The sequence below is a fragment of the Brienomyrus brachyistius genome, chromosome 3 (assembly GCF_023856365.1).
Source record: "Brienomyrus brachyistius isolate T26 chromosome 3, BBRACH_0.4, whole genome shotgun sequence".
Classification (NCBI taxonomy): domain Eukaryota; kingdom Metazoa; phylum Chordata; class Actinopteri; order Osteoglossiformes; family Mormyridae; genus Brienomyrus; species Brienomyrus brachyistius.
This window is the reverse complement of record NC_064535.1, coordinates 16,886,678-16,910,542: the sequence shown is the minus strand read 5'-3', so window position 1 is coordinate 16,910,542 and position 23,865 is coordinate 16,886,678. Positions and strand designations below refer to the sequence as shown.

At 41.4% G+C, this 23,865-nt stretch overlaps 3 protein-coding genes across 5 annotated transcripts; 2 read left to right on the top strand and 1 right to left on the bottom strand.

Moving 5' to 3' along the window:
• Window positions 1-6,464: 6,464 nt before the first annotated feature.
• Window positions 6,465-12,083, top strand: psmb1 (proteasome 20S subunit beta 1). The gene is made up of 6 exons (XM_049009085.1): window positions 6,465-6,756; window positions 7,049-7,156; window positions 7,407-7,488; window positions 8,885-9,014; window positions 10,841-10,947; window positions 11,778-12,083. The coding sequence occupies exons 1-6, from the start codon at window positions 6,656-6,658 to the stop codon at window positions 11,961-11,963; spliced, it is 714 nt and encodes a 237-aa protein (XP_048865042.1). The 5' UTR covers window positions 6,465-6,655; the 3' UTR covers window positions 11,964-12,083.
• A 5,014-nt stretch (window positions 12,084-17,097) lies between these two features.
• On the top strand, window positions 17,098-21,010 carry LOC125739201 (TATA box binding protein). Of its 3 annotated transcripts, none has more exons than XM_049009076.1 (8): window positions 17,098-17,257; window positions 17,776-17,939; window positions 18,260-18,594; window positions 18,872-18,959; window positions 19,207-19,298; window positions 19,479-19,646; window positions 19,775-19,869; window positions 20,004-21,010. In XM_049009076.1, the coding sequence occupies exons 2-8, from the start codon at window positions 17,886-17,888 to the stop codon at window positions 20,081-20,083; spliced, it is 912 nt and encodes a 303-aa protein (XP_048865033.1). In that variant the 5' UTR covers window positions 17,098-17,257; window positions 17,776-17,885; the 3' UTR covers window positions 20,084-21,010. The 3 variants fall into 3 exon arrangements, with proteins under 3 accessions (XP_048865033.1, XP_048865034.1, XP_048865032.1); XM_049009077.1 differs by having other exon boundaries at window positions 17,098-17,324; XM_049009075.1 differs by having other exon boundaries at window positions 17,099-17,294.
• Window positions 21,011-21,146: 136 nt separating this feature from the next.
• Window positions 21,147-23,834, bottom strand: pdcd2 (programmed cell death 2). Its single transcript, XM_049009069.1, has 6 exons — window positions 22,668-23,834; window positions 22,359-22,586; window positions 22,103-22,258; window positions 21,919-22,019; window positions 21,617-21,730; window positions 21,147-21,498 (listed from the first exon to the last, which is right to left on the bottom strand). Exons 1-6 carry the CDS (start codon window positions 22,984-22,986, stop codon window positions 21,334-21,336), a joined length of 1,083 nt encoding a protein of 360 aa, XP_048865026.1. The 5' UTR covers window positions 22,987-23,834; the 3' UTR covers window positions 21,147-21,333.
• Window positions 23,835-23,865: the final 31 nt, after the last annotated feature.

Sequence of the window (23,865 nt, the reverse complement as noted above, 5' to 3'; positions counted from 1 at the left end):
ATTTATTTATTTTTTGGGGGGGTGGGGGGGTAGGGTGAGGGTATAGGGTTAGGGCTTTCGATTAGCACCACGGTAGCCTAACTCAACAAGGTAGTTCAACTCGCCAGAACAACTGCTTTCGCGCTCCACCACTGGGTGGCGTATAAATAAATATGTTATAATGACACATGCATCTTATTGCGTTACATTTCAATAACTTTATTCTTTAACTTTAAAATAAAAAAGGGCAGAGGTGGAAATTTTAGGTCCAGAAAGTAAAAATCCAGACCATGATTTAGTTTCAACCAATTTTAGTTTATATTACAAATATAGAAGACAAAAAAATATAAAATTTTACAAACAATAATAACAATTAATAATGACGCCAGATCCATAAACAACAAATGGACGAATTAAAACTTCAGATCTCCGCAAACAAACTCATATTCTGCTATTAACTGAGACGTGGACACATGCCGTCATACCCGACGTAGCCATTAAGCTAACAGGACGCACAGCAATTCGCCAGGACAGGAACAAAGACTCCGGTGAGAGCAAAAGAGGGGGCCCAGATAGCATCATGTTATTCTATCAACGATGAAGTATAGTTAAATGCATTGAATTATGGTCAGTGTTAAATTATCAACGTTGAAACTGAATTGATTTTTGGTAAGATTTTCAATATTGAAAAATTGATGGTGGCAAAACCTTGATTCAATGTTGATATAAAGTGACTTTTCAACATTGAAAATAAGATGCTGAGTCAACATCGATATTACTGAAAATATTCAACATTGAATCAATTCATGCTCGGGGATGGTCCGTGTATATTTTGGCCATTCGATTTTCGTTTTGGAATCAATAATAAAAAACCAAAAACTACACGTGATTTGTTTTTTTAATATAAAGTCCAAAGTAAAAATATCAAAAAACAGACCATTTTTTAAAATGTCCTTTAAAATATGCACAATAAAAACTGAGGCTGACCAGAACGAGAATAAGGCGATTTTATCGTTTTTTGGCACCGGATGTTAAGTACAAACCTTGCGCAGGGCAGGTAGTCTTAGCCAACACCACTTCTTTAGAATTTATATTATAATGAGAGCGTTCGACTTCATGCAGCAGCTTACAGCGCTGGCTTGAAGCAATGCATTCTGGTCCCGACACAATATATCATGGTTAGATTTTTTTGTCCGACTTCAGCCGGCGGTGCAAAAGTCACCATGCATCACCATGTCTCATGGTGCAAAATCCTTACATAAGAAGTTTATAAATGAGAGCAGGCCATTCGGTCCATCAAGCTCGTTTGGGGAAAACAACTAATAGCTCAGAGTTGTTAAAATCTTATTTAGCGCTGATTGAACTTTGAATCCTTGGAATAAATATATTTGATCTTTTTCCTGGCAGCTATCTTTTTACACAGGGCCACTACACACAATAGTTATTTTTGTTCCACTGCTAACAGCTCAGATCAAGAGTTGGTTATTATAAAAGAAGTAATGTGCATGCAGGTGATATTTGTGTAGATTTATCTATACCTTTCTGGCAGTGCTGCCATTGCAGTCAAGTCTCGCACATCCAATGACTTTGGAGCCATACACTGACGCCATTTTACAAATGGTGAAGCAAGGATTGTCGCCCACTGAAATTTCTACAAGGATGTTACACCACTTTGAGGAATCACGGGGTTTTTCTGCAAAGAATATGAGAAGATTTTGTACTGAACGTGGTTCAGGCTTGGGTTTAGAGCTGGAGGTGTAAATGCTGTCAACGAGGTAAGATACTTGCTTTATTTCCACATTTCTATCTTAAAGTGCGTGTGAGTTTGAAAATGAAAAGCAAACTTAATACCTTATTTTTGAGTTGTTTTCCATGAGCTGGGCCACCTCCAGCTCTAAACATGCATCTGAGCACCGACCCAAGCCTGAACCATCCATCCATTTTCCAAACCACTTTTCCTACTGGGTCGAGGGGGGGTCCGGAGCTTATCCCAGAAGCAATGGGCACAAGGCAGGGAACAACCCAGGATGGGGGGCCAGCACATCACTGGGCACACTCACACACCATTCACTCACACACACACACACACACACACACACACACCTATGAGCAATTTAGCAACTCCAATTAGCCTCAGCCACAACAAGAGGAGAACATACAAACTCCACACACATGTGACCCAGGCAGAGACTCGAACCCGGGTCCCAGAGGTGTGAGGTAACAGTGCTAACCACTGCACCACCATGCCGCCCCTTACAGTGCTTACCACTGCACCACCATGCTGCCTAAGCCTGAACCATGTTCAGCAGTCTTTTTATACTCCTTGCAGGAAAACCCCTTGATTCCTTGAACTGGAGTAACATCCTTATAGAAATTTCAGTGGACGACAATCCTCACTTCACCATTTGTAATATGGTGTCAGTGTATGGCTCCAAAGTCATTATAATATAAATTCGAAAGAAGTGTTGTTGGCTACCTGTCCTGCTTCATTCCACTGCACCTTTGTGTCGGGGATGTTGAAAGTAGCGCGACTTGTGTTCGCACGCACACACACGTTTTGTACGTAACATCCGGTGCCAGAAAACGATAAAACCGCCCTATTCTCATCCTGGTCAGCGTCAATTTTTATTGTGCATATTTTAAAGGAAATTTTTAAAAACTGGATTGTTTTTGACTTTGGACCTAATATTAAAAAACAAATCACCTGTTGTTTTTTGGTTTTTTAATTATTGATTCCAAAACAAAAATCGAATGGCCAAAATATACACGGACCGGGGATGATCAATCAACATTGATTCATGGTGGGTTCTTCAACATTGAATCAATTTATGCTCAGTGGTGAACTCAAAATTGATATACGCATTTGTCTTTTTGGTGTGTATTAATTATAATAATATACAAATTACAATTTCACTGTATTTGTATTAAGAATAGTACTTTAATGTAGACGACACTTTAATTCAGAGAAACTGCAGTGAAATATACAGTCGTGAGGTGGGCACGTTCTCAAGCATGCGCAGTTCATCTGGCGAGCTTCTGGTAAAAGAAACAGCGCGTCGGAGGTCGTCAGACATAATAATAATAATACATTTTATTTAAAAGGTGCCTTTTTTGCACCCAAGGACACCGTACAATAAAGCATAGAACAATAAAATACAGAGAACATAGAATAAAACGAGTTTCATAAAAATAATTGTAATAAATAAATAAACTGAAAATCAGAGAGAAAATGCTAATTTGAAAAGATGGGTTTTGAGGGCAGAATTAAAAAGTGAAAGTTAATTTATGTTTCTGATATCTGGTGGGAGTGAGTTCCAGAGCCATGGAGCAGAGCAACTGAAGGCCCTGTACCCCATGGTGGTAAGACGGGCAGAGGGAACAGTCAAGTGAATAGAAGATGATGATCTGAGGGTGCGGGAGGGGGAACAATGTGAAGGAGATCATGCTGGTACGGAGGTGCCAGGTTGGGAATGGCCTTGAACGTTAAGAGAAGGGTTTTGAATTCAATACGAAACTTGACTGGGAGCCAGTGAAGCCACAGCAAGGTGAGTGTAATGCTGTGGAGGGATGGTGTCCTGCTAATAATCCGAGCGGCCGAGTTTTGAACGAGTTTGTGAAGGGTTTTTTGGGGAAGACCTAGGAGGAGGGAATTACAATAATCCAACCAAGAGGTAACGAGACTATGAACAAGAATAGCAGCAGCCTGGGGGGTGAGGGAGGGGTGAAGACGGTTGATATTACGGAGATGGAAATATGCAGACCGGGTGACATGATTAACATGGGACTGAAAAGAGAAGGTACTATTGAAGATGACACCCAGACTCTTAACCTGTGGAGAAGGGGAAACGAGCAGTTATCAATGTCAAGTGAAAAACTGTTGATTTTGGATAATGTTGTTTTAGGGCCAATAAGGAGTACCTCAGTTTTATCACTGTTTAGTTTAAGAAAATTTGAAGACAACCAAGATTTTATTTCAGTCTTACAATCGGTAAAGCAGGAGGGAGGAAGATTGGAAGTGGGCTTACAAGTGAGGTAGAGCTGGGTGTCATCTGCATAACGGTAAAAAATAATATTGTACTAACGGAAGATATTGCCAAGCGGAAGAAGAAAAATAATGAAAAGGAGGGGCTCCAGGATAGAGCCCTGGGGTACTCCTGAGGTAACAGAGGAAAAACTGGGATGTAAAAGACTTAAGTTATATGAATTGAGTACGGTGTGACAGTTAGGATCTGAACCACTCAAAGGGAGTGTAGGTAATACCAGTGGAGGATAGCCTGTTAAGAAGGGTGATATGACAAATTTACATTTACATTTACAGTATTTGGCAGACGCCCTTAGCCAGAGCGACTTACATAAGTGCTTTGAGACTCTGCGATGAATTTTTCCGATATCAGCTCAATAAGGACCCAGGCTATGAATATCATTTATCAGAATACTCTGTTGAGAAAGTGCCAATTTTTTTTTTTAATACACACACACACAAGGAAAAAAAGCTGAGTAAGAGTAAGTACTACTTCAGGTATTTCTGAAAAAGGAATGTTTTCAGTTGTCGCTTGAAGACAGTCAATGATTCAACTGTTCGGACATCAAGGGGGAGTTCATTCCACCAACTAGGTGCCAGGACAGAGAAGAACCGAGATGTGCGTCTTCCTTGTGCCTTGAGGGGTGGTGGGACCAGTCGAGCAGTGCTGGAGGATTGGAGAGATCGTGGTGCAGTGCGGGTGTGATGAGGTCTTTTAGGTAGGATGGTGCCAGACCATTTTTGGCTTTGTATCGAAGGCCATACTCAGATCAAGAAGAAGGAGAATGGATAGTGAACCAGAATCAGCTGCCATAAGGAGGTCATTGGTAATTTTTAGTAGAGCAGTTTCTTGTACTATGAAGGGGACGAAAGTATATTCTACTTTTTAAAAAGGATAAATGAGTCATGAATGTTTTATCTCGTAAATGGATGTTTGTATGTTTATCACAGCCATATTTCAAAACTTGTTCTTTTACGAATTGCTTAGCAGTGGTAGTAGATGTCGTCTTCGGTCAGCATTAGGGTTAAACAGATAAATATATTTAATTGATCTCATTGTTTTAAGTATAGATTATGTATTTGCATATGTTCTTTTATTTCTCAGTAAGTATCGTCCACACTGTTTACATAAGGTTAGCTTACCATGTACCTACTTTCTGTCGCATTTACCAGCAAGGGTGCTGCTTTCATTGCCATCTCCGATAAGTTCCCGAGTTAAAATATCATTCGATAGTGCAGGCTGCATCACGAATGATGTTTAATTATTTATGACCGGATCCGTGTAGGTGAATATAATTAGTTTTTCAACTTTAGACGGAAAAAACAAAAATGAAAAACGGGTCGTTTTCTCCATTTCGACTAGACCAATTGTAATGGGGAAATTGGAAAACGGTTTCTTTCGCGTTTATTGGTTGTCTGTCTGAAGAGTCAGAAAACGCCTCGTATTCCGTTTGCCTGGAGGTGGGCGAGGTTATAGGTGTGCCTTCTGTCATTGGCCACGTATATCGTGAAGACCACGCCTCCCACAACATCATCACAGAATAAGAGTTTCGGGTCTCCTCTGACTGCAGTGGTATCTGAGAGTTTCTTAATGCTGTCATGGTACCACATGAAAAGCAAGGCCCTACACTACACCTGCACCAAATTTGGTCAACTTTTACTGTAGCATTTTAAAGAAAATCCACTTTGAAATCCATGCTATTTTATGTTCTGAGCCAAGTTTGGTCATTTCTTCGAATTTTCCAGAAAAGGTATTTGTGCATTGCAACTGTGTTGTCTCCTCTGGATTTGAGATTTCTATTGATATAGAAGTTAATTTCAGTAGGTTAGAAATCGTCAAACAGCAGATGAAGGAAAGGTGGCAGAAGCAGTGGGAAGAGAAAAGGAAAGGACAATGGTTTTATATGATACAAAGGACAATGGGTAAGATGAGAGGAGCGGGAAGAAGGAGAAAGGATGGCATGTAATAATATCAAGACATAGGTTTGGACATACTGGACTGAACAGCACACTATTTAGAATAGGAAAACATGATACAGGCAATAGTGATTTTTATGTTAGCTGTGATTTTTATGGTCAGGTAGAGACAGTGGAACATGGTACATTGTAGGAAGTACGAAACGGAAAGAAATGCTCTTATTCGAAACCTTGAAAAGATTCATGTACGGTACATATTGAAAGATGTGTTGGGGAAAACTGTGTGTCACCCTTTTTTATTGCAGTTTCTTCGGTGTGACTAATTGGGGGGATTTAAGGTTTATATATATGTATATATTATATATATTATATAATATAAATATATGATATATATATTATATATAATATATTTGTGACTGAGGTAGACATTAGACTCCTGATAGACACTCCGTACCAGTTGGGGGCAGTAATGCACCATTTTGTTGTTTACCACCCGCCAATTAAGCCGCCAGAAGAAGAAGTATTCACTGAAGAGTTCTCCCATTCCAGCTCGCTGTAGTCAGTACCTACACGCCACCACAAGGGAGAGCTGCATGCCGATTCGCACAGCGAAAGCGAAACCCTGCTTCCTGACCGCCATAGTGCAGTGATACAGCGAGTTTCTCCCTCGTTGCCTTCGTACTTGCTTCGTCCGTTTTCAGCCCTAGCTGCTCGAATATCTCGCAGGTAGTGGTCGCTATGCTCTCGACGCCCATGTTTGCAAACGGCGGAAGGATGAAGGAGTACCATCATACTGGCCCGACGGAGTGCCGATTCTCGCCTTACGCCTATAACGGGGGGTAAGTGGCTGCTTAGCTTTAGTCGGGTCAGCTTTGTAGCCGGTTAGCGTTAGCATGCTAGCCGATTTCTGTTAGTCGGTCAGCTTATTAGCCATTTGCTGCCTCAGGGAGACAAACCCAGCGGTGTGGGCCCAGATCATAAACCGGTCGGGTCTCGGACATGAATAATAGACTATGACTAGGTTAAAACGTGTGTTCTAGGTCGGTTCTCTGCCCTGTTCGGCTAACATCACCCGGCCTGAGCAGCTCCTCTCGGTCGGGCTACTGTTTCAACACTGTTTTCCCCCCGCAGGACAGTACTGGCGGTTGCCGGCGAAGACTTCGCCATTGTGGCCTCCGACACACGGCTGAGCGAGGGCTACTCCATCCACAGCCGGGACTCGCCCAAGTGCTACAAACTGTGAGTGCACGGCCTGTGCCAATCATGTGCGGGGTAGAGCTGATCTCAAAGTAGGTCCTAATGGGCTTCATGTAACTGCTGGGGTTGGTGGCTTGTGTCCTGAACATGAATGCGCACCCAGGTGTATAAAGGGGAAATACTATCCTACTATGTATTGGATGTTAAACATGTCTTGGTACATTCTTTCTATGAAAGTTAGCAATATTGCTGTTTAAGTTTTTTCCTCTGGTTGTGTGTTGATTTCCTATAGAACAGAAACAACAGTCCTGGGCTGTAGTGGTTTCCATGGAGACTGCTTGACACTGACTAAAATCATTGATGCCAGACTCAAGGTACTGTTTCAGCTCTGGATTTTCAGTAGGGCTGCATGATATCACATTGCAATGTTATTGTGATTATATGGCATATGCGCAATAATCACCAGGCCTTTAAATAAGGGGCATAAACATTTGTCCAGATACCCCCTTCTCGATACAAAATGGATGTTTACTTACACCTGCAGTTTGGTAAGCAGATTAGTAGAATCCCTAAAATATTAATGAGATGTGTATTGTGACACCCAGAAATTAGTAATCTGGGTTCGGCGTATCCTTATGTTTAAATTTGGTTAGCGGAGCATACCACATGCTAGTGCAGGGGCGGGCAATCCACAAAGGGCCAGTGTGTATGCAGGTTTTTGGGATATTCTTTATGTCAGTTGTTCAAACCCATATATATATATGAGGGACTCTTCAGCCAATAAATCCTGAAATAAGTAATCTAATTAGGGATTTGCAGCGAAAACCCGCATACACAGCGGCCCTTTCTGAATAAGATTGCCCACCCCTGTGCTAGTGTTTTGGTAAGGCATGGAAGTGGCAGTGAAGACAGGACCAGCTCAGCAGCCTCATCATCGTTTGAAATAGGAGATATTGTGGGTAAACAAGGTAAGAAGATGTTGGTGATGTGGCGGTAATTTTTTTAGTTTCATTTCTGATGTGTGTATTAAACACAAGGATACGCTACATTTATGTACATGATTTACTTTTTGGCATCACCATCGCCTCTCGATGCTGTATGTGAACTACTAATCTGCTTACCAAATTGTGGGCGTAAGTAAATGTTTGTATATGCACTGAAAAGTTGGCTTCCGTACAAATGTTTACGTTGGTCATCTAAAGCCCTGCTGATCATTATGCATACACCATATAATTATGATGTGACATCGTGCAGCCCTTGGCCTCAGTATTCTGCTCTTAGCTGGTTTATCTGTGAAGAAGTTGCAGTGCTCTGCTTGACCTAATTACTATACTGTAGCTGAAGTATTTTGCTGGTCTGTCGTTTAAATTGTAAAAAAACCTTTGGTCTAGATACAGATATATTTTCAGCTTGTCCAGTTATGACTCAGATTTTTTTTTTTGACAGCGAATATTGTTCTCTGCATTCCATCCATTCAAAATGGACTGGTTATTTACCAAGAGACATTACAGATAGTTTTTTTAATTGTGTTGAATACTTAGTTGTCTTTGGAGTGCATCTTGTTTCTATATGGATGTGCAACAGTGTTGTGCTAATTTCATGACCATAATTACCTGCATTACTCGTGTTGATTAGCTGCTTGTGGGGTGTCCTGCTCTCTGACAGGCTACAAACGCACTGATTAGGCAGTGGTTAGCTCTTCGTCTCAGACTGAAAGTGAAAATTCTGTCCTGTGCTGAGCGGTAACCATCCTTGCTGCTGCATTTCCAGATGTACAAGCACTCCAACAACAAGAGCATGACCAGTGGTGCCATTGCAGCCATGCTGTCCACCATCCTGTATGGACGGCGCTTCTTCCCCTACTATGTGTACAACATCATTGGGGGTCTGGATGAAGAGGGTATGCTTGGCACTGGGGGGCCCTCAGACATACGGACAGGCTTATAATAGGGCTGACGATCACCATGAGTATTCTGGAGAAACTGATGTGAGTCTGCATGGCATTTAGTGTGGGAGTCAGCATGCCTTATGGAAAGCCGCTGGGTATGAGGGATGCGAAGAACAGAATTGTATAGGAATCTGCGTGTCTATTTCAGGGAGGAGGGATGTTAAAGGTGAAATAGTTGGCTTTGGAAATCTTGTGGACACTTTCCCTCAGGGTGTGAGCAGATCAGACTTACAAAGTGATGTGTACCCTCTGTTACTCATTTTACTCTAAAATGCAGTATTGGAAAGGCTCTGCTATACAATAGGGTGGTTTAAAAAAAAAAAAGTTTGAAGAATTTTTGTTCCCTGTTGTGAGGTGATCAAATAAAAAAATAAAAAAATCTGACATTTAGTACTACCTCACAGTGACTAAATATTTACAGCCATTTTTTTTTCATTTTCGCAACATAATGTAAATAACAACAAGGCTAAAATGTGAAAACAAAACTACTACAGATTCTGCACATTCAAAATCATATTAAAAAATCCACTATTTACAGCTAATAATGCAAATTATGATTACCATTTGTGATTTCAGTCGCGTTATAATGCGTTGTTCTGTAAACAGCATGGAACTGTTGAGTTAAATATGTGCAGTTAATAAGTGTGGCTTTGAGTCTGGGAATTGTTTGCAGTTAGACTACCATCTGAAACAGTTATTGCTTTTCCTCTTCTCGTTTGGTTAGTGAGGTATTGAAGTCGGTTGCAAGTGCCACGTTCTACTAAGTCATTGACAATTTTAAGTGAATGAGCAACCTTCTTTGCATGTTGGCATGATACCAGATGTGGTGATTGCTCTGCAGGCACGGTCAGAAAGGATCTGTTGAGATTTAGAATATGAAGAAAGAAGTAATAGAGTAATCAGGTGTTTTGTCATTAGATGATCTTTACCAGTGTATGTGATCTTTCACCCGCAGCTTCAGGTTTATTTGCAGTTATGAGACAAGAGGCCATCTTTAGCTTCATATCAGTTGAAACAAGATCAGAAAGCAGGGCATGAGGTGCAAATTCCTGCTCTAAGTACCAGAGATGGTGTAGAAAAGGCGCTAATTCCAGTGTTTGCAATAATATTTAAAGTTGTGTGGTAATCAATTAGGCTTTGAATAAGAAAGACTTCATTAGTGATTGAAATAGAAGCAAGCAATGGCTTTAGTCAGTCATGTAGACCTATTTCATACAATCGTTGTAAAATATAGTACCATCTGATTTGAATTATTATGCTGATACCTATATAGCAAGTGTTCCACTAATTACAACAAAGGTACTCTACACTTTCATTCTTAGAGTTAACAAAAAAAGTAACATTTCTTGAGTTTTCTATGCACACAAATCAAGATGGCTTTTAATAAAAGTAAGGTTTGTTTAGGGGTATTGCTTCTAGCTAAGACCAAGTGTAGTATCTGCTCTATTCAGTTTAATATCTGGTTTAATATTGTTTGCTCATGCAAAAAGTAGCACTTGGCCAAATTTGAAGTTTGTTATGGAATCTATAAATTAATTGTCAGGCTTTTCGGCAAGTCCAACTGCTTTGCGGCAGCACTAAATGTACTTCAAATGTGGTCCTATTTTACATTTAAAATCTCTACCACAGGTAACAAAATGCTGTAGAAGCATTTGGAATTTTTTTAACTTATGTTTTTTGTCTATGCATTGTGAACCACCCTACTACACAAGTCCTCATTGGGCTTTAGGCACCCAGCCAGGGTGGAATGGTGTCTGATGCATGTGTGGTCTTTCCAGGGCGTGGCGCTGTGTACAGCTTTGACCCTGTGGGGTCCTACCAGAGAGACTCCTACAAGGCTGGTGGCTCAGCCAGTGCCATGCTACAGCCGCTTCTGGACAATCAGGTAATTAAACTTTTAATTTTGTTGTTGAACAGATGGTTTTACTGAACACAAGAGGGTAGAGTACATTCCTTTCTACTCGAGGTAGAGCTAAAATCCAAAGTTAGGGGTTGGTCCTTACCCAGTGTAGTCCTTTGCAGTACTAAATACACTAAAATCGGTAAAGCTTCCAGTTTATTCAAATTGGTAAATACATGTTCAGTGGTAGTTAATAGCATCCATAGAACGATCAAATGCATTTTGCCACTAGAGGGAGGCAAAAGACAAGCTTGGAATATGTCTCACAACAGTCTGTACCCTATTAAGTAGGGATTTAATAATACACTCAACTCACAATTCAACCCGATTCACGATTCTGAGTTCACAATACGATTTTCCTCACTTTTTTTTTTTTTTTAACAGAATGAGCTGCAGACAGAATTGTCAAAAATAGGGAGATTGCCAGTCGCAATACTACACTTGAGCTATTTTTTCCAGTTTAATTTATTCAAGCTACTTTTTTTAGTTGTGTTTTTTTGCAGCAGTGAGTGTACTCATTTTGTATGGATAAATAAAAATATTTTGATATCTATACCCCATATACATTTCTCTGTGTGATGGGGGGGGGCTGGGGTTTAATCAAATATTATTCATGTAACGACTGGTGAAAATCGACTAGTAATTAAAGTGGGTGCTATAGAGTGCTAAATGCATTTTCCTAGGTGTTTGATACTCTACTATGGGAAACCTACAGTCTGTTTGCAGAAATGCATGGTTTTATTTCATTATGGCAGCAGTCCCACCTTTTCTTGGAGAACAGCCACTCAGTCAGTACCTTTCCATTTCTTTGCCAGATTGGCTTCAAGAACATGGAGAATGTGCAGCACCTGCCGCTTACCCTGGAGAAGGCCATGCAGCTGGTGAAGGATGTCTTCATTTCTGCTGCTGAGAGAGATGTGTACACTGGAGATGCACTCAAACTGTGTGTAATTACCAAGGAGGGCATCAAGGAGGAGATGGTTCCCCTCAGGAAGGACTGAAGGGCCCTCGTTTTCCCATCCCTGACTAGTCAATGTGTTTTTCTTTTTTCTGGTGATGGAAATTGCCTTTTCTATTTTTACGCTGACTTAAGGTAAATAAAAAAAAAAAGTATGATGCCATCCCTTTCCTTGTTTGAATGTAATTGGCATGTGAAACACTGATTTATTTCTTTGAGGTACAGTGTACTTGAATTTCAAATATTGGGCTAGTTTCAGCTTCCGTTGGGTGGATTTTAAGCAGACCTTGAGCTGGAGACTTTTGCTGGACCTGGCAACACTGCACACCATTGTGCATTATCCCCCTGGAATATGGCAGTTGGGGATGCAGGTAGTGGTTTAAGAAACTGGTTGTTTTTTGTATGTGTATATATATATATATATATACTGAACAAAAATATAAACGCAACACTCTTGTTTCTGCTCCCATTTTTCATGAGATGGACTTAAAGACCTACAATTCATTCCAGATACACAATATTACCATTTCTCTCAAACATTTCTCACAAATCAGTCTAAATGTGTGATAGTGAGCACTTCTGCTTTGCTGAGATAATCCATCCCACCTCACAGGTGTGCCACATCAAGATGCTGATCTGACATCATGGGTAGTGCACAGGTGTACCTTATACTGCCCACAATAAAAGGCCACCCTGGAATGTGCAGTTTTTTGCTTTATTGGGGGTCTGGGGACTCAGAACCGGTCAGTATCTGGTGTGACCACCATTTGCCTCATGCAATGCAACACATCTTCTTCGCATAGAGTTTATCAGATTGTCAATTGTGGCCTGTGGAATGTTGGTCCACTCCTCTTCAATGGCTGTGCGAAGTTGTTGGATATTAGTGGGAACTGGTACACGCTGTCGTATACGCTGGTCAAGCACATCCCAAACATGCTCAACGGGTGACATGTCCGGTGAGTATGCTGGCCATGCAAGAACTGGGACATTTTCAGCTTCCAAGAACTGTGTACAGATCCTTGCAACATGGGGCCGTGCATTATCTGTCTGAGTGGCTGGTCTCAGACGATCTTGGAGGTGAACCTGCTGGATGTGGAGGTCCTGGGCTGGTGTGGTTACACGTGGTCTGCGGTTGTGAGGCCGGTTGGATGTACTGCCATATTCTCTGAAACGCCTTTGGAGACGGCTTATGGTTGAGAAATGAACATTCAATGCACGAGCAACAGATCTGGTTGACATTCCTGCTGTCAGCATGCCAATTGCACGCTCCCTCAATGCTTGTGGCATCTGTGGCATTTTGCTGTGAGACAAAACTGCACATTCCAGGGTGGCCTTTTATTGTGGGCAGTATAAGGTACACCTGTGCACTACCCATGATGTCAGATCAGCATCTTGATGTGGCACACCTGTGAGGTGGGATGGATTATCTCAGCAAAGCAGAAGTGCTCACTATCACACATTTAGACTGATTTGTGAGAAATGTTTGAGAGAAATGGTAATATTGTGTATCTGGAATGAATTGTAGATCTTTAAGTCCATCTCATGAAAAATGGGAGCAAAAACAAAAGTGTTGCGTTTATATTTTTGTTCAGTGTATATATATATATATATATATATATATATATATATATATATATATAAATGTGTGTGTGTGTGTGTATGTATATATACATATACACACACCGGCCACTTTATTAGGCACACCTGTCGAACTGCTCGTTGGCGCAAATTACTGATCAGCCAATCACATGGTGGCAACTCAATGCATTTAGGCATGTTTACATGGTCAAAATGAACCGCTGCAGTTCAAACCGAGCTTCAGAATGGGGAATAAAGGTGATTTAAGTGACTTTGAACGTGGCATGGTTGTTGGTGCCAGACGAGCTGGTCTGAGTATTGCAGAAACTGCTGATCTTCTGGGATTGTTATGCACAACCATCTCTAGGGTTTACAGAGAATGGTCTGAAAAAGGGAAAACATCCAGTGAGTGGCAGTTCTGTGGGCGAAAATGCCTTGTTGATGCCAGAGGTCAGAGCAGAATGGCCAGAGTGGTTCGAGCTGATAGAAAGGCAACAGTAACTCAAATAACCCACTCATTATAACCAAGGTCTGCAGAAGAGCATCTCCGAATGCACAACACGTCGAACCTTGAGGCAGATGGGCTACAGCAGCAGAAGACCACACTGGGTACCACTCCTGTCAGCAAAGAATAGGAAACAGACTACAATTCGCACAGGCTCACCATCATTGGACAATAGAAGATTGGAAAAATGTTGCCTGGTTTGATGAGTTGATTTCTGCTGCAACATTCGGATGGTAGGGTCGGGATTTGGCGTCAATAACATGAAAGCATGGATCCATCCTGCCTTGTATCAACGGTTTAGGCTGGTGGTGTAATGGTGTGGGGGACATTTTCTTGGCACACTTTGGGCCCCTTAGCACTAATTGATCATCGTTGCAACGCCACAGCCTACCTGAGTATTGTTGCTGACCATGTCCATCCCTTTATGACCACAGTGTACCCATCTTCTGATGGCTACTTTCAGCAGGATAATGCACCATGTCATAAAGCTTGAATCATCTCAGACTGGTTCCTTGAACATGACAATGAGTTCACTGTACTCAAATGGCCTCCACAGTCACCAGATCTCAATCCAATAGAGCACCTTTGGGATGTGGTGGAACGGGAGATTCGCATCATGGATGTGCAGCCGGCAAATCTGCAGCAACTGCGTGATGCTATCATGTCAATATGGACCAATATCTCTGAGGAATGTTTCCAGCACCTTGTTGAATCTATGGCATGAAGGATTAAGGCAGTTCTGAAGGCAAAAGGGGGTCCAACCCAGTACTAGCAAGGTGTACCTAATAAAGTGGCCAGTGAGTGTGTGTGTGTGTGTGTGTGTGTGTGTGTGTGTGTATGTATATGTATATATATATATATATATATATATATAAATAAATGTACACACACACACACACTCATGGACAAAATTGTTGGTACCCTTTGGTCAATGAAAAACAATGGTCACAGAAATAATTTTAATCTGACAAAAGTAATAATAAAAATTCTATGAAATTTAACCAAGGAAAGCCAGACATTGCTTTTCAACCATGTTTCAACAGAATTATTTAAAAAAATAAACTCATGGAACAGGCCTGGAAAAAAAATTGATGGTACCCCTATAAAAGACTGAAAATAATGTGACCAAAGGGACAGATAATTCAAGGTATGTCCACAAATTAGCATCACAGGTGTCTACAATCTTGTAATCAGTCAGTCGGCCTATATATAGGGCTGTGTGGGAATTCCACAGTAATTAATTCTCAAAATGTCATCAAGTAGCATTTATAAGTTGACAGTAATAACCCACAACAGATATTTTGATTATGAACATTTACAGAGAAATAATCGAAAGGTGAAACAGAGGGAGTTAAGAGCAGAATTGATACGACGAGAGAAGGTGAAGGAACATACTCGTGACACAAAGGAGAGAAAAAAATTTGAAAAGAAACTAAAAGATTCCAACTTGGATGATGTACAAAAGATTATCCCAACTTGGATTATTCAAAAATCGATGAACTTCAAGATATCTTAGCAGGAAAGGCTGTTGGAAAGAAGGCGTGTCACGTGTGGTCTGAGAATGGAAAACTGATAGTTTATAATGTCAAAATTGAAAAGTTGCGGGCCACCAAAAAGATTTATAAGGGTGCATACTGGTGTCAGTTGGAGGAGTATGACGATGCTACAGATTATGAAATGTCAATGTACTCTTTGGCCGCAGACTTGCTTTATGGGGATCTTGTGTTTTGCTAGGACTTTGACATTGGTGTTTTCTGGTAAATATTTTTCTCTTTACCTTGCAAGTTCTCAACATTGCAGTGAAGATGATATGTATAATTTATCCATTGATTAGCAAGTAGATGCATCCTAACTTGGTGCATTGATTTACACCATGACAGCAAGATTTTAACACCTTATTCTTGATGGTGGTCATGGACCTGTGTGATGTTTTGTGTAAGTGATGGCCTTGACCTGGGAAAATTGTACTAATTATCACCCATGAGGGTAATTACCTGTCATGCCTGTTTCAACTAACTGCAAAAGTATTTTAAGCATGTTGCTTAAGTTGAGAATTACTCACTTGGTGACTTTTCTTGTCATAAAATGCAATACTGGTCCATGTCACTGCGTTTTTGCATCTTTAGCCTTGTCCGTCACACTAATTTAGTTAATTAACTAATTAATTTTAAAAGGAAAAATAGATATCCAACTTAATTGTTTAGTGTCTTATCTGATTCTCTTTAACTTTCTCTGTATGTGTTGAAAGTTTCATTCAGTTATCTCAACCCACAAGGAAGTTATTGAACATTAAGTCATGGAATTCACTTTTGTTGATCACAGCTTTTGTTTTATTCTAATGCAAAGACGATACATGGAAATTAGCCATTCCCCGAATATTAAAACTGTCATAACTTCCTTAATTTTACTGTCTCATTTTTTGTAACATACCTATATGTTCTTTTACAAGCACCTTAACATATATGGATTTGGAAAACAGGCAGTTTTCTTTTAAATGTTAGGATTTTTAAGACACAATAGAAATTAAGGGGAAATTGAGTTATACTTTGTATATTACCTCACGTAGATCTCTGGTCAGCTGGCTGGGGTGAGATTTTCAATTTCAGATTTGTCTGCACACGCACCTAAATATATGTAATAGTTATATTACATTGTAAATAGTCTATAGGTTTGCCCAAATGCTTCTCATATAGGTATTTTTAAATTTACTATATAATATAGATTTGCCGTATGATTGCTTGCGCGAAAATCTGAAAACGTGAGTGTCACGTCAGATCCGAAAGAGTTGGCAGCCCTGCTTTCCGTGTGCGTCCATCTCTGACTTTCGGTAGCTAGCGATTCAGTACTACTCAGCATTAAGAGCCACTTTTCCCCCTTTTAGTCTGCTGCCGCAGAATATTGTGAAAGCAATATTCCTCATATTTACCCGCTACTTTAATTTCAAAATAGCCCAAGCGAGCGGGAAAACCGCGGACCCAGCAACTCTGAGACCCTATTTCAATTATGCATACCTAACGTTTTAATATTCACGGTCACGAGCCTCTTGTCATCGATACACCAACTTCCGGTTGACAGAGGAAGTGCTCGCGCGAACTCCTTAAAGTGGAAGCATTCTTTTACTAAATTGCGCGCTGCCTTCTGGGGCGCAAAGTTTTTTTTTAATACTGTTGATTGAGGCTGTACTTGCCTGATCTAGAAACGGCGGGTTTGCTTGGGAAGTGGAAGACAGGAAAGAAAGAAGGAAGATTGCTGAGGTGTGCGGTTTTTCATTTTCTCGAAACGCCATACAACGTGAGTTTGCCCTGGCAGATTACGTCGGAGGTAAACATTACCGGTAGCCATGGTGGGCAGTAGATGGCCGCCTAGCTAATGCTAACGCTGGCGCCGTTGGATGTGCGGGCATGTCGGTGGTGTTTGAACCGCGGCTCCCTTTCTTAAAATTAATCTCTGTATTTTGGCAAGGACTGCGTACGTCTCGGTGCCCTGCGCGGCCGTCGTTCGTGGCTGTATCGCTCAGGGGTTGTCGCGCTGCTAGCAGCTACGCTTTTGGATGAGGATGCTGTGGGAATGTCAAACTGCATGTAACGGAGGGGCTGTGTCGTTTGGAGATCCCTGCGCTTAACACCTCCTGAATGTTAAAATGTGAAATTGATAAGTTAACGCTGGATAACTACTGCCTGGTTACAATTTTTAGTTGCAGTTCATCTGCTGCTTTCTTCAGTTTACTTGTTGAATGTGTGTCTAATGATGCATTTCCTCCGCCCTGTTGCAGTTCTCCGAAGCACGGTTTGCGGTGCGTCCATGACTGGCGCCTTTGCTGAGTTATAAAGTTCAAGTGAAAATCCACCTTTCTGGTGTTAGTGCCAATTTCCGTCTTCTGCAATGGAACATAATAACAGCCTACCGCCTTTCGCACAGGGACTGGCCTCTCCGCAGGTGAGCATCACAGTGCCCATCAGGTTCAGTGCGAAGTCGGCCAATGTGCTTAATTGACGGTGCAAGGCACCTGGGACGTAATGCACGGCATCGACTGGCTTTTGAATTGTTACTTAAATATTTTACATGTAAGGTACAGAAATAATTTAAAAAGGATGTATTTTTACAGAATGTATCAAAGTCTAATGAATCTTGTACCGATTCTTTGGTGTTTTGTAATGTCTTGTTTTTACTGAGTGTATGTGATAGTTTGTCTTAACTTGTAAACAGTTTGTCGGTGCGTCTGTTAAACCCACTGAACCAATTCCACATTCCCCAAGGGTGCCATGACGCCAGGCATTCCCATCTTCAGCCCTATGATGCCCTATGGCACGGGGCTCACCCCCCAACCTGTCCAGAACACCAACAGCCTCTCCCTGCTGGAGGAGCAGCAGCAACGGCAGCAGCAGCAACAGCAGCAGGTGTCATCCCAACAATCTGGTGCCGTCCCAGGGAGCTCGGGGCAGACCCCCCAGCTGTATCACTCTCAGACAGTTATGACCACCACTGCACTGCCTGGAAACACCCCCCAGTATGGCACTCCACTCACGCCCATGACCCCTGTCACCCCAGCCACACCTGCCTCCGAGAGCTCTGGGATCGTCCCCCAGTTGCAGTGAGTGACTCCAGGGGGTTGGGTGGCCCTGTCTGTGGTGGGGATGTGAGGGACATAGAGACGTAAGAGAATCTGGCTTTCATGCCTAAGATGTAACTGCCCTGTTGGTGACGGAGTGATGTGAAAATGAGTGCCAGTGTTGGCACAGTGTGGGTTGCTTTATCATAATTACCGGTTTGTCTGCCTCTTCCTTTTGGGAGATACACGGCAGTTGCTGATGTTTACTTGAGCAGCACAAGTAAACTGAATCTCTTTGAACTGTTCTGTTTCTCTGCAGAAATATTGTGTCGACTGTAAATTTGGGCTGTAAATTGGACCTTAAAACTATAGCACTGCGTGCCAGAAATGCTGAATACAACCCGAAGGTAAGATTTCCTTTAGAATAGGGTCTGGTTTGGGCTGGGCTCACACAAAAAAACTGGTTTCTTTGGGGGAGCAAAGTTGCCTGTGAAGGGAGAGGGAGCAAAAATGTGGACTTTCTAGCAAGTAGTTGGGAGTGAACAAAAACGTGGATTTTCTGGGGGTTCTTGGGACTGGGTAGAGAAACACTGCCTTATATGTCTGTTTCTCACACTGAGACACATTCCTCGTTCTGACCTCCTTTTGCCATAGCGTTTTGCTGCTGTTATCATGAGAATACGAGAACCTCGGACGACAGCCCTTATCTTCAGCTCAGGGAAGATGGTCTGCACTGGCGCCAAGAGGTCTGTGTTGGGCACATTTGACCAACAATTTCACAGAATGTGTCTGTTTTATGTGAGAAGGTGGACGGGCCCTCACATGGTGGATTCAAGTGTCTGTGTTCTTGTGTTTTGAGCCTTGTGTTCTTAGTGGTAATATTTGTGGTGGTATTTCAGCTGTCTTCTTGTATCTGGGCTTCACAGTGAGGAACAGTCGCGTCTGGCAGCCAGGAAGTACGCCCGTGTTGTACAGAAGCTGGGTTTCCCCGCCAAGTTTTTGGACTTCAAGATCCAGAATATGGTGGGAAGTTGTGATGTCAAGTTCCCCATCCGGCTAGAGGGCCTGGTGCTTACACACCAGCAGTTCAGCAGGTACTCCTGCATGAGGCTGTCCTGCTGCTAAATTTGACCACAACAAGCGTTCACATGCATCTTGTGGGCACTTCTGTTCCTCCATTTAATCTTGTCATGTCTTTTTTTTTTTTTCTTTTTTCTCCCAGCTATGAACCTGAATTGTTCCCAGGGTTAATCTACAGAATGATCAAGCCCCGCATTGTCCTTTTAATATTTGTTTCCGGGAAAGTTGTGCTAACAGGTAAGGAAAACTAGGTTTACTTTGATAACTTTTGCAGAATATCATGGAAAAAGGCTGGGAAGTTTGCTCCTTAACTTTTGTGTGTGAACCTGTCAATTGAATTCTATTATTACAAATGTCAACCCTTTTTTTAGGTGCCAAGGTCAGAGCAGAAATCTATGAAGCTTTTGAGAACATCTATCCTATTTTGAAAGGGTTCAGGAAGACCACATAATCCACTGGGCACTGGACTGTTATTTCTCATCGCAATGAACTTGCATTGTGCTTTTTCTGGCCCCCTGGACTTCAAATGGCCTGTGGGGGACCTGCAGTATGAGGTCGCCAATCCATCCTGTTCGGCTTCATGGCATTTCATTTCTTTGGAGACTTGTTTTGGTTTTTTTTAATTTTGATTTTAAATGTCTATTGGACCCAGACAATGTGGTTTGACATTTCCCCCCCTCCTCCTCTGAAGGTTTTTGTTTTTAATTTAGCCGACAATTTTAGGTGTAGAGTTCATTACATTTTTATTCACCAGGCATTTTAGATCAGTGCCCCCCCCCCCACATTCCTTTAGTGGAAATATTTTGAATGTTTCAAAGTTAATTTTTCTGCAAATGTACATATCTAATTTTTATACAAGTTAAAACTGTTTCTCAAAGCACAGTTAAAATTTACTGCAGCCTATCTGTGTTATGCAGTCAGAGTTTTGCCCTTAATTTGTATTAACATCATAAATGTGAAGTGAAATGCATAAACATTCAAGGTAAGTTAAACCAAATGTCCTATGCAATTTGCATAAAGTCAACTTTCCAAAAATTGTTTTAAGAGCTAAAGTGATACTCAGTTGTTTAAAACCTGACTTGTCAATTTTAATGTGTTCTGCAGCATCTAGGGTTGATTTTAATTGCCTCTGCTAATAAAATGTCCTTTAGAGGTACTGGGTCTTCCAAAAAACACCCTCATTAGAAGCACTTCTATTGCTGCAACTGCTTTCATTTATTTTGTTTCTGATGTGTCTGTGACTTCAGTGCTGTACATAAATGTTACCTTCCTAGTCATGTGTCTGCTTTCTGTCCAGCTAGCATGTTAAGTTTGCTGTACACTGACACAATCCACTGTTTACTGAAAAGATGAGGAATAAATACTTTGAAGGTCTTTAGCTAGTGATGGTGTTGTAGCCACGTTGTGTCAGTGTGGTATCTCAAAGTTAACACGTTTAGCTTTGCCATTCATTACTTTTATTACACTTTAGCATGCAGGTGCCAGTAAGTGGTCATGCTAACAATTTTATGGCAAAGGTTAAGATATTAAAAAAAAAGTAATTCCCTTGGTCTTCCTGTATAGTACTTCACATTAAGTTGATCCATAAAATCTGAAGTAAAGAACTCCCAGTGCATTCCATCAGATGAAGATGCACTTGTGTGTGAGTAAATAGTAAGTCACACATGAGGCTTCCAGTTTTATCAGCATGTGAGTAGTCTGTCAGACAGTGCCATCACCACCTATGTCTTGTTTCCAGAGGAACTCTGGGGAGTATTTGTTGCCATGGTCACAGCTGTCCTCACATGTGTAGACTAAGAGAGTGCCCCAGTCTATGCTGTCTCCAGGGCTGTCAACATGTAGGTAGTTAAGAAGCTGGGGCATAACCTGGGGGAAAGAGAATATACACATATTACCAGAACCATGCCATGGCTGAGAGAACTCTCTGGATATGGATGTGAAACTGTCTGAAAAGTCTAGCATTCCCACTGCAGAGGTGTAGCACCTGCAATTCAAACAGACGCCTCGCCCCGCAGCTGCACTTTGGTATGTCCTTGTCTTTGGGAATGTGTTCTGAGGATACCCAAAGAGGAGAGCCCATTCTGCAGTAGCGCAAAACCTGGGGGGGGGGGGGAGTTAAAAAAAAAGATTTCACACACATTGTTTTAACATTTGGTGCAGTACAATTACACAGAATAGAATAGCTGTTATTTATATCTCTGATATTTAATAAGGGAATTTAGTTGCTTGCATATCAGCAAATCCTTTTGGTAGTTCTGTTTTTTTTTTTTTAATAAAAATCCTCACCTGCTCAGGTTCCGATGCCGTTCTTTGTTTAAATTTCTGAAAAACTTTGCTGTCCTTAGTTTCATGCATGGCCATATCCTGAAGCTCCTTCTCCTCCATGGCTGTAGAGGACACTAAGTTACAGAAATGCCATCGCGCAGTATTGTGTATTTTATTCTACAAACGACATTAGACTTTGTCTTACCGCTACCGTCGTCAGAAGCGTGAAGTTCCAGGCTCTGTTTTTCTTCTTCTGGTGTGTTACAGGGCTTTTCATCTTCAGCTGGCAGCTCTTCGGCTTCAGTAACCAATGCAAACTCCGGGAATATGAACGTATTCAAGTGATCTGAGCAGGATGGTTCTGTACGAAAGGGCAAGACACCGAATATGTTTCGTTTTTACCTGGTTTTGAATGTGCATGGCTTATTACAAACGCAATGTATATACGATCACCCCCTTACCTTTACCAGCGCATTCATTCTTATGACCGGCCTTCCAGTCAATTGTCTGATGTTCTTTACTACAGTAATTGACCGCATGACAACGGGAGCAAGTTTTTGGACCAATGCAGCCGCATAACCCGCAAAGCTTAATCCCAGACTTCAGCGCATCGCTTTCCTTGGGGTCCTCGTCAGGTGGAGGGTCGTACGGATAAAAATCATTTTTTCTTGCTAACTGACTCCTAAAGACTGAGATAACAATGCGATGTTATCAGACACATGTAAAACAGTTATTATAATATGAACCACGCTTGTTAAGTTTCCCGTTACCTTTAAAGCAGCGACTGTCGTTGCGAGAGTAACACGAAGGAGTTTTACAACAAAAAACAAAGATCGTTCTATGAAAACTCCTGTCCTGACCCAAAATAGGGGCATAAACCTGCAGGAGGAAGGCGGTAGGCAGATGGCATTTTTCACACTCTAACTCCGACCCGCCTGGTAAATCAGACTGACTCAGCCAAGCAGGCTTTCCTCCGACTTTGCTGGGGAACTGAGAGCTCCTCAGCTGCCAAAGCTCCACTTCTTCCACAAACCCCAGCACAATCCCGGTTTCAGATTTATTTTGACCGCATTCGTTCCCTGCCATCATATTTAATTATTGTACCCGTCAAACTGAAACACTACCGCACTATTGAAATATTCACGCGTTTCAGTTCTGTGCTCGCAACACACGCCTTCGGGATTTCGTCACCATATGTCGTCCCTATTGCACAGCGTAAATTAAAAAATGGTTCCGGAATTTTAAATACATATTTTATTCGAATTCGAGCACACGTACATTACACACGATATATCCATTCACATGAAATTGATTTCTATGACATTATAATCTTAAATGTTATTAAAAATATATTTTCCGTAATTCTTTTTAGGATCTGTGTGCTGATTACGTTGGGTATTGATCGATTTATAACTATAAAAACCGAAGGGCAGCACAGCACAAAAACACCGAAGACGGAGAACTTGAAAAACTCCAGATACAATGGATTTGTATCCTCAACTCTGGAGGGGTGCTGTAATAGTCATACCCACTGAGCTACCGTGTGCCCCAAACAACCAGATTTTCTTTATTGAAACACACACACAAAACATAAAATGCTTAGGTTTACATGAACTGTGGTTTTTGTCATATATGCCTACGTATTCTTTGACCACGTATTCAACTCTCGGTAGTTTTGGCTGTGTTTGTATGTGGTACACATTTTTTAAGTTAAAAAACATTGCACACAATAGGTCACCTAACAGTAACAGGGAAGAAACCGAAGGAAATCCAGACGACACCGGCAGAAGTATTAAACCACAAAAGAAGTCATAAAGCTCAGAATAAGATATGACCGGTCATACTGATAGTATCGAACTAGAAACCAGACCACGATAAACAATTTAAATATAAAAACAATTATCAAAACGCCAGCATTTCCGGTTTCTTTTAGGGACCCGGGCGGCACATGACACGTGGCGCCTGACG